This window comes from Camponotus vicinus, unplaced genomic scaffold, assembly GCF_025532165.1.
Source record: "Camponotus vicinus isolate PSW18456_S1 unplaced genomic scaffold, iyCamVici1.0 SCAF_6, whole genome shotgun sequence".
NCBI lineage: Eukaryota > Metazoa > Arthropoda > Insecta > Hymenoptera > Formicidae > Camponotus > Camponotus vicinus.
In genome coordinates, this window is record NW_028141978.1 from 17,546,185 (window position 1) to 17,557,108 (window position 10,924).

A 10,924-nucleotide genomic window follows, 5' to 3' on the forward strand; every position below is an offset into this window, starting at 1 on the left:
CAATGATTTGACCTTAAACAGTCATTTGAAGGTCACATAAAGGTCACCTTAAATTTCTTAAATGGAATACCCTATATATTTTTGCACATTCTTGTAGCTGACATCGAGAGCTTTCCAAAACACTATAATTAAGTACCTTTTCGTTAAGTACTTTTTGAGTTATGAGGCTTGAAATAATTTCTTAATTCTACATAAACCGTAAAATATCTAGTAAAATATTCATTTTTCGATTATCTTACCTTAATACTTTTACGTACAAAATAATGAGAGGAATCAATTGGTGTAAAGAAAACACATAGTTGTTTTGAAGAAAAAATATGTAATTTGCAATTAACAATTCCATATTTTTTCTTAAAAACAACTATGTGTTTTTTTTACACCAATTGATTCCTCTCATTATTTTGTACATAAAAGTATTAAGGTAAGATAATCGAAAAGTGAATATTTTACAAGATATTTTACGGTTTATGTAAAATTATGAAATTATTTCAACCCTCATAACTCAAAAAGTACTTAACGAAAAGGTACTTAATGATAGTGTTTTGGAAAGCTCTCGAAATAAGCTACAAGAGTGTGCAAAAATATATAGGGTGTTCCATTTAAAAAAATTGAAGTGACCTTCACGTGACCTTCAAATGACTCTTCAAGGTCAAACCAATGATACCGTCTTATGGCCCCCTCGAAACCAAATAACTTTTGTCTGAAATATTTTTCTCTCCCGGGCTTGGTTTTCGAGATATTCGACTGGTCGGATTAAAATGAAACACCCTGTATACAGGGTGACCCATTTTAACTTAGGCAGCCAAATAACTCGAAAAATAAGCAAGATAGAGAAAAATGTTTTAGACAAAAGTTGTATGGTTTCGTGGGGGCCATAAGATGGTATCATTGGTTTGACCTTGAAGAGTCATTTGAAGGTCACGTGAAGGTCACTTCAATTTTTTTAAATGGAATACCCTATATATTTTTGTACATTCTTGTAGCTTATTTCGAGAGCTTTCCAAAACACTATAATTAAGTACCTTTCCGTTAAGTACTTTTTGAGTTATGATGCTTGAAATAATTTCTTAATTTTACATAAACCGTAAAATATCTTGTAAAATATTCATTTTTCGATTATCTTACCTTAATACTTTTATGTACAAAATAATGAGAGGAATCAATTGGTGTAAAGAAAACACATAGTTGTTTTTAAGAAAAAATATGGAATTGTTAATTGCAAATTACATATTTTTTCTTCGAAACAACTATGTGTTTTCTTTACACCAATTGATTCCTCTCATTATTTTGTACATAAAACTATTAAGGTAAGGTAATCGAAAAATGAATATTTTACAAGATATTTTACGGTTTATGTAAAATTAAGAAATTATTTCAAGCCTCATAACTCAAAAAGTACTTAACGAAAATGTACTTAATTATAGTGTTTTGGAAAGCTCTCGAGATGAGCTACAAGAATGTACAAAAATATATAGGATGTTCCATTTAAAAAAATTGAAGTGACCTTCACGTGACCTTCAAATGACTCTTCAAGGTCAAACCAATGATACCATCTTATGGCCCCCTCGAAATCATACAACTTTTGTCTAAAACATTTTTCTCTATCTTGCTTATTTTTCGAGTTATTTGGCTGCCTAAGTTAAAATGGGTCACCCTGTATATATATATATATATATATATATATATATATATATATATTGTAACCGTAATATTTTATATTAAGTAACCAGTTAAAAATTTATTAAAAAAAAATTTTAACAGCTGCAAGAATCTACAAAAAATTTTAGAGGAACGAGACATTAAGCCTAAGGTCTGTTCGTTTTAATTGAGCTTGCTACATCATTGCAGCTAAAACCGATCAGACTTGTATTCTGCAATGGTCGCAAGACGTAGCCTGCAAGACGAAAGTCTGGTGATTGAAGAAAATTCTGAATAAAATTGAGTGACATTACAACTTTCTATAAAGTTATATGAATTGATTGAAAAGAAAATTTTACAACTACGATTAAAAGACACGCAGCAGTAGAGGAAAGTTCTTCTGACACGACTGCAATAAATCGCAAGTTTTGAGGTTAGTACATGTTCATTGTTTCCCATCCATGGTTAGCAAAACATTATGTAATTTATATAATAATATTAAATATAATAATATTATTAATAATATTAAAGTTCAAATAAATACAGTTTCAATTGCATAAGCTTTTATAAAGGAAGTTAATAGATTATTCAGTCACAATAATTCTTATTATAAAGAAGTTGTACAAATATAAAAAAATATATAAATTAATAAATAATTTGGATGAATATGTCAATTCATTTCAAACACACAAATTAATTTTTTCATTTTGCGAATAGATTGTATAATAAATTTGGAAAGTCTGGATTGGTCTCTAAATTTGAGACTTGTGTAAAATATGAAAAAATGATTTAGTGAATTGTCACGCAGCCAAAAAAATCGAAGGTTAAAAATTTTGAAAGAAAGTTTTGATAGATCAAACAGTGCTGATAATATATTAAATATTTATGACAATAGTAGATTTGTTGAATCTAAACCAACCGACTTTGGATCATTCGAACCTAAACTAATCAAACTTGGATCAAGTGTACCATCCGCAATATCAGAATGTGAATTCAATATTCAAAAAAATGAATGTGATAAAATTACGAGAAAAGTTAGCAAATTGGGCTATCCTTTTTGATATTTCTCAAGAAGCAATCAATAATTTATTTATTTTAAAAGAAGAAGGACTAAATTTACTTCTTAATGCTCGGACATTATTATCTACACCAGTGCAGACTAATATAGTACCATTACATCCATGGGGTTTTTATTTCCATTATGGACTAGAAAACTCTTTGAAAGATCAACTTCGAGCATTAGGAACACCGTTCAGTGGTGCAAATATCTCCTTCAATATTAATATTGATGGATTACCATTGTCGAAAAATTCCAAGAGTCAATTCTGGCCTATATTAGGAGAAATTGTTCGTAAAATCGGTGAACTATTCGTTATAGGGGTGTATCATGGACACAAAAATTCTGCCTGCACTGAATTTTTTGAAATATTTATAAATGAATATAACCAATTAAGAAAATATGAATTCATGTATATGAATCGTAAATATTCAGTTTTGATCAATGCTATAATATATAATAGCCCAGCAAGGTCATTTGTTATTGCTACAAAAGGCCATAATGGCTATAATAGGTGCAGTAAGTGCACTGATAAAGGCGAATATCGCAATTGTAAAATGCTATTCTTAAAATTAAATGCACCACTGCGAACAGATAAATCTTTTAAACAGCATTTGGATGAAAATCATCACACTGAATTTTCGTCTTTTTTAAGAACAGAAGTAGCAATGGTCACTCAGTTTCCTTTAGACTACATGCATCTTGCCTGTTTAGGTGTAATGAAAAAAATGATAAATTTATAGATGTATGGACATTACAATGTAAGGTTGAGTGCTGCAAAAATGAATGAGTTATCACGTGACTTAATTGCATTAAGAGAATGGATTCCAGTAGAATTTCAGAGAAAACCCAAAAGTGTAGACGAGGTGGATCGATGGAAAGCAACAGAATTTCGCTTATTTTTATTATATTTAGGAATAACCTTAGTTGATAAATATTTACCACAACCATACGCAGTTCATTTTTATGCTTTGAACTGTGCGCTTCGTATTTTAAGTCATCCCGAAGATTGTATTCGCAATAATGTATTTGCTAAGGAATTATTGATTTACTTCGTAAATGGATGCAAAGATTTATATATGGGGAAGATACTGTAATCTTTAATATTCATAACTTAATCTTCCTTTTAATGTGCTTAAATTTTAATCTATTGATTCGTTTAGCGCATTTTCTTTCTAAAATTTTCTGAAAAAAATAAAAAAGCAGATGAGAAAAGGTGACAAACCTTTAGCTCAACTCCACCGAAGAATTGTGGAGGAAAATTCTAATAAATTATCAGTAATAAACATCACATTAATAAAGAAGCCTACCTTTATTAAAGAAGCCTACTTTATTACGAAAAAAATAAACGATTAATAATGGGATGTTCTTTTTCTTACAACAAATTAATATTCCAAAATTTTGTGATATCAATTTTAAAAAAGGCTGATTCATATTGTTATAACACGGTCGCCTTTCTCGACGCTCCGGATCGGCTCGTCAGGATTCGAGAGAAGGAGAGAATCGAGCTTGTGCAAACAATACGGGTGTATGGAAAATAACTCTTTATTTTAATAATTGAATGAAGTACAAATATGAAAGTATGCGAGTAAATATGAGAGAGTGTTATACAATATAATCGCGCGGTGTGTGTTTGACATATTTCTATGCGTGGTAAAAAGATACAGCAGTTCCTAGCGGGTATCACGATAAAGCCGAGCAACGCAGGTGCGAGTAAGCGGAATCTTGCAGGTACGCGAAAACACGGGACTTATTACTACGGCAGCGGAAGTTATTTGCGTGTACAAGCGGTATCACGTAGGTACAGGTAACGACCACAGGAGCACGTAACTTATCTCTAAGGTATCATACAGTCGACGGGGCTGCATGTCGGGGAAGCCGATGACACCCCGTTGAGTCGAGTGAAACCTCGACTCGGACTGGTGACAGTAACGGGAGGCAACCGGTATGTCGAGGAACACCTCGGCCGGGACTGGCACAGGAGACCGGAGACACCCGATCGAACCGAGAAACACCTCTATCCGGACTGGTAGCAGGTAACCGGAGACACCCGGTTGAGTCGAGAAACACCTCGACCCGGACGGGAAGCCGGAGACACCCGGCTGAATCGAGAGACACCTCGATCCGGACTGGAAGCGAGTCCGAGAGACACCTCAATTTCGGGAGATCTGGTCGGAGCGTTCGATAGGATCGCAGGACGGGATCTGGTGCTGGTGTGCCGGCCAAGTCGGCTTATATACCCGGTCGATCGCATTCCAACGTTCCCCCTCCAGATGGGCCGTTCAAGTAAGGCGAATGTGTAAGAATGAGACAACGGACGGCCAAGCGATGGAGCGAAGAACACAGCAAATGCCAGGTAATGCGTACGAGTGGGGCAGCGTGCATGCAAGCGAGACAGTGAGCAATTGTAAACGTGCGAGCGAGACAGCGAGCAAATATAAGCGTGCGAGCGAGACAGCGGGCAAATGTAAACGTGCGAGCGAGATGTATGAGCGAGACAGAGCGTGGATAGGAAGGCGATAAAATAAGAAAGAAGCATGCGTATATAAATGTATTTAATACATTTGTAATGGCGCATACGCGTTACATTATCTTAAAAATAATAATGTAATGTGGGTTAATTTCATAGGAGAAAAAAATAATAAACCAATTCTCGTTGGTAAAACATTGCTCAATCCAGCAAACTTTCCGAATTATCCTTGCCAATCCAGTAATATACAAATTGTAATAGGGAACGAATGGTCTAATCAACAATCAGTCGACTAGAAAACGTTGTAGGAAAAGCAATGGGTCTTCCGTTTAATGGATCCATGTACTTTATCTTACTACGTCATTCAATGTATGGATAATTCCTAGTTTTACTGCACTCGTGGGTTGCGTGTTCTTTATTTCGCTCGCAGAGGATGAGGCTGAGTGTGGGTTGCGTCGTATAGATTCTCCTGGTATGAACAATGATGATTTATTCTATCTATGTACAAGTATTTACAGTGTTTGTCTGGCCCTGATAAGGACCGATTAATAATTCAATCGCTCCCGGTAAGTTATTGGCGGAAACGTCTTGGTCACTTTTAGTGACCCCAGGCAGTTGTTGTTTTGGTCCGCCGGTGGTGCTTCCGTCTGGGTTGCGATGGACGTAGAGTTTGTCTCCCAATCGCTGTCCGATTGGACAGCCTGCTCCTGAGTTGTCGGCTGCGCCTGCGTATCCCAGTGTACTAGGGTGCGTGTAGTGTGTACGCTTATCTCTCTCTGCTGACGAGGTGATGAAGGTAACGGAGAGAGTAGAGCCGGGTAACTTCAACGGCTGTCGGTGAAGTGTAGCGTCGCACCCTGATGTCCTACTGGTGGAGTAGACCCCTCGGTGATCTGGTTAGACTTGGAGGCTCCAAAGGTATGAAGTTCCAAAGTAGCAGCTGCCAGGTGATCCGCTTCCTGGGAAGCTCGTATTCTTCACACGACTGCTTCGCTGGCCAAGGTGATCGGGGCGAGATTAGCGGCCGTGGAATGTGACTGCGCCTCGGCGGAATCCTCACAGGAACGTGGAGGCTCGTGTCCAAAAAGCTTGCCGGAATACGGCTTCGCTGTGCGGTTACTGAGCGCTGAGGATCTAACAAAAAGTAGAATCTACGATCGTCGTCTAGAGCGTGCTCACTCTGTATTGAGACTTGACTCGATGTTCCTTCGCTGCGCTCGGCCTTATATACTAAGGCTGACGGGCTTCACTTACGCGAAGAGGTTCGCCTTCGTTGCCATCTGTCGGCCGGCCTGTGATTCAGCTCGGGGGAAACCCCTTAACGTTCGCGCTACCGTGCGCGTATCGCGCGCGCGGGCTGCCGTGTGATAGGCGCCCGATGCGATATGCCGGTACGCTCTTGTGGCGTATGGCAAAACGCCACAAATCTAATATATCTTGTAAGTTGATTATACGCATAAATACAGTTGTTTTAAAAACTGGAATAATTGAATTGAATCGTTATTTCCTGTATAATTACATTAATATTTTTTTCTTACAGATGTATCGCGTTGTTATGGTCGATGATTGGACGTCAGATGTATCTAATAGTTGGATAGAGGCTGATAACATATGTCGATAGCCACCGAAACATATTAAAACGGTAACTGCTATTGTAAGTATTGAAACGTAGTCAACCCGGTGATAATTGGATGGTCTTACATTACAAACAAGCACTTGGACCATTTGGTAAGTGAAAAAACGTAAGCCTACATGTATATTTAAAAAATGTGCTTTACTTGTACGTTACATTTCTAATTAAACTTTATTAACAGATTCTTATGCGGCAGCCAAGGAAGCTGAAATTATTTCGGTGGACCTTTCTTCAAACGATGACGATGGTTTTCAACAAATTTCAATTCCCTCGAATACAACGCAATTGCCAAAGAAAAGAAATCAAGCGACCTATATTTTTTGATGAATTGTCTGATAACAGTGATGAACCAAAACCAAAACATAAATTAAATGTATATCTCGTTATATATCTGATATATTCCCTTAGTTTTGTCATAATTTGAAATTATAAGTATTTTTCAGACATTCCTGCAAAGATAAAAAGAGCCATGCCCAGCCTGTATCAAACGAGTAACGACAAAAATTTACCAACGACATCAAATTCTGATAAAAGTAAAAATTTTTTAATCTTTTAAATATCCAAACATTTTTTGCATTATGACTAGATATTTATTATTTGAAATCTGTAACTGTTACATGCAATGTAATTATTTGTTATTTGAGTAGTTAGTACTAGGCGGTTTCTAACGCAGGGATCTCAGGGGGGGTGAGGGGCGAGGGGATCTCAGCGGTGTGGGGGAATGACGTCACGCAGGATGGAGGGGGATGACGTCACGCGGGTTCTAACTCAGGTCCTATCAGGGATGACGTCACGCGGGACGGAGGGGATTTCGGTGGCGCGGGGGCTGCGGGGCGGGGGACGCACGTATAAACAAAAATGGCGGTATTCCTTTGAAGAAGATTTTGGGTCTCTCTCTATCCCTCCCTCTCTCGCTCTCTCTCTTTCTCTCTGTCATCTCTGTATTAGCAAGTATACAATATTAGTCATAAACTTATATTTTGAGATATTTCGGGGTCCGATGATTTTTTCTTTTGTGCTCCCAACAATCTCTGAATATCCCTCTCTCTTTCTCTCTTTATCCCTTTTATCTCTCTCTCTCTCTCTGTCATCTCTGTATTATCGCAGGTATACAATATTACCAGTTAATAAACAATATAAATAGAAGTATTCTTTGAAGGATTGGGTAGATGGAAATGCGTGCGAAGAAATTACGTCATGATTTAGACTTAAAACTCTTTATTTATGTTTTATATATATTTTTCTTACGTACTATGGACTAAAGCTGCCAGTTCGCAATCGACGAGTTGATGCTTGTTGAAAGCGTCACTCGCGCGTATTACATGATATTTCATTACTTGATATTTCTTTCGGATTTATTACAGTGGACGCGATATTGGAGAATTGCGTAAATTTGACATCAACTGTTTGGATAATTTTATCCAATCGATCAAAAGTTACATCTATGCATTGATCAAGATCGAACATACGATGTAACGTCGATTCGACCATCATCAAGCATACGTTTGAAGATTCGAGACTTATGAGTTTGACGTCGTTAATCGTACAAACTCTCACTGTTAGCGGTCCAACGCTTATGAAATTGTAGTCATCTTTAGAGTCGTTCCGAAGGAAATTTTGAATATTGCGACGTTGCTCGTAGAGTCCCTTCCACGTTTCGAGAGATAATATCAGTTCCTTTCCTCAATGATCTCCTATGACAATCTCCACGTAACTCGGTGGACCCACGTTGATACCAATTTCGAGGAATTTGAATTCCGTAGCTGTCAATGCGTATCGTCTACCTAGTATACGAACCGCACGACGCTCCAACGAAATGCTTCAGAAAAATTAAAATTAAATAATAGTAATAATACAATTTGTAAAAAAAAATAGAAAGAAGTTAAACGAAACTTACTCGTCACATTTGTTCTCAAACGATGGAGTTTTATCACGACTCGGTACGTAATTATTCACGCGTCTTCCGACGCCGCTGCCGCTGCTGCTTCTTTCGACGTAGTACATTTCTCTGGGAGTTATGAAAAGTGAACTACGAGAGCGGTGTTAACGCGACACTGATCGTATAAGAAATAACCGAGTATACATGACGCTCATCTTCCAAAAGTATAATGTGGTGGGGGGATCAATGCTTCTAATGTTTTGAGTTTTAGGAGAAGGGGAGACGGCGCTCAGATAAAAATTCTTAGAAACGCAAGGAAAGAATTAGGGAGGGGAAATAAGAGATAAAACATATTAATGTTTACATTTTTTTTATTTTTCTTGCAATTCTTTCTGGCGTTGCGACCACCAGTTAAATATTTTGAATACATTTTGTAATGCACAATTCTTAACATGTTTTCCACACCGCATACTATTGGTAATATCTAATTTATTTAGAGAATCAATATCTTTATAGTCTGCATCCAAGGTTTCAATAATATAGCCGTTTCCCACATCGCCTAGTATATCGGTCAGCCATTTTCGCTTTTCAAGTCCTTTAACGTACACGACAGATGATTCTTTTTCGTGTATCGTACCAACGACTGCTGTTGTAATTACACGCTGAGCCAAGTCATATGGAACGTTTCCGTCTTCCCATTGTAATCCGTGATGATTTCTAATCACCCATAAAACTTGACGTTGTTCAGATTTTGTTAGCACGCTCCACGGTACAGGACTTGCGAAAAAATAATGCGAGAGAACATATCCCTTCCTCAGGACTGCAGCTTCTTTCACGAAGAATAGTTTGTCGATGATAAATCCTTGCAGATCCACAAACGTTGGTATAGACATGACGAGATCTCTCTCTCTCTCTCTCTCTCTCTCTCTCTCTCTCTCTCTCTCTCTCTCTCTCTCTCTCTCTCTCTCTCTCTCTCTCTCTCCTCCCTCCCCCCCCCCCGATGCATCAGTCGAGAGGAATGACAAACTCTAAAATCATCTCGCAGCACTTTGATTTATATCCTCCTCCCCTCTCTCTTGTGTCGATGTTATCGTTTAGGTGATTTTGCGTACAACGTTGGTCAATGGATTGTACTGGATCACACGATCGTGTATAATGAGACAGTACGCAGTGGTATTCGCCGGCACGTTCTCCTTACATTCGAATTTCAATCTCACATCCACGGTCGCGCTCTTGACCGATTCGTTTTGTCGAGAACAATCGATAATCACGAACGGACCCTGACGTTGAAACTCATAGACGGAGAGACTCGGCTCGAGATACTCGTATCCGTCATAGTTCTTGCAGAAGCGCGCGTACGTGTCGTACAGAATGGCACATCTGCCTTTATTGAAATCCAGATTCATATCGTCGTACGGATAACATTCCGAATTCAGATAGAGTTTCACGTTGATTAATTTGCAGTGATCGAATTGAGTCGCATTCTTAGTCAAGGAATTCTTCCGGTCTATTTGCATAGCGAAGATAACGTATCGTGGTTTCTCCAGTTGAGTCGCGGTCTTAATGGCCCACGAATGCTTGGTTGTAAGCTGCAATAGCGGGTACTCGTACAGATCCCACGAGCGAAAACCCATGCTGAGATATCGTCCGCTTTCCAGAGCACGCAGCATCGACAGTTTTTCGATCTCGCTCAACAGCACGTGAGGCATTCGCCATTGTATCTTGAATATGTCTATTACAGGCTCCAGCGTTTTAGAATTCATAAACAGACAATTATTATCGTTGCGCGATCGGATTAAGATCAATTCGTGACGAGCGTTAATCATCACTCGTTTATAATCCTCGCAAAATCCCAATAACATGTGGAGCGGTACGCAAAAATTGAAATGTCCATTCTCATAGGTCAACGGATCCCAGCCGGCGTTTTTCATAATCACGTTTCTAGCGGATGATGCCGTTACAAAGTTTTTGAGCGTAGTAGTTATTCCTACGTTTCTATTGCGATCAATCTCAACACCATCGAGTTCGTATCGAATCTCATCGAACATGAATGCGACGCAATTATTTGCCAGTACTGCATCACTTTCTCCTTCAACTGTTGCTCTGTTTTTCGTTAGTTGTCCCTCGATGTATAGGAAACTCTCATACAGCAGGGTATACAGATCCTGTTGTTGTATGGGTATTCTTATCTCGTCACTGTGTCCGAACGTTGTATTGGCGAACGGGTTGTACGTGTGAGTCTCGATC

General features: G+C 38.2%; 1 protein-coding gene across 1 annotated transcript; it reads right to left on the minus strand.

The window, feature by feature from the left end:
- Window positions 1-9,771: 9,771 nt before the first annotated feature.
- LOC145973764 (uncharacterized) lies at window positions 9,772-10,311 on the minus strand. The gene has a single exon (XM_083103340.1). The coding sequence runs from the start codon at window positions 10,309-10,311 to the stop codon at window positions 9,772-9,774; it is 540 nt and encodes a 179-aa protein (XP_082959466.1).
- Window positions 10,312-10,924: the final 613 nt, after the last annotated feature.

Coding starts and splice junctions, on each gene's coding strand:
- LOC145973764 (XM_083103340.1), bottom strand. CDS start 10,311: ATGGGTTTTCGCTCGTGGGATCTGTACGAGTACCCGCTATTGCAGCTT.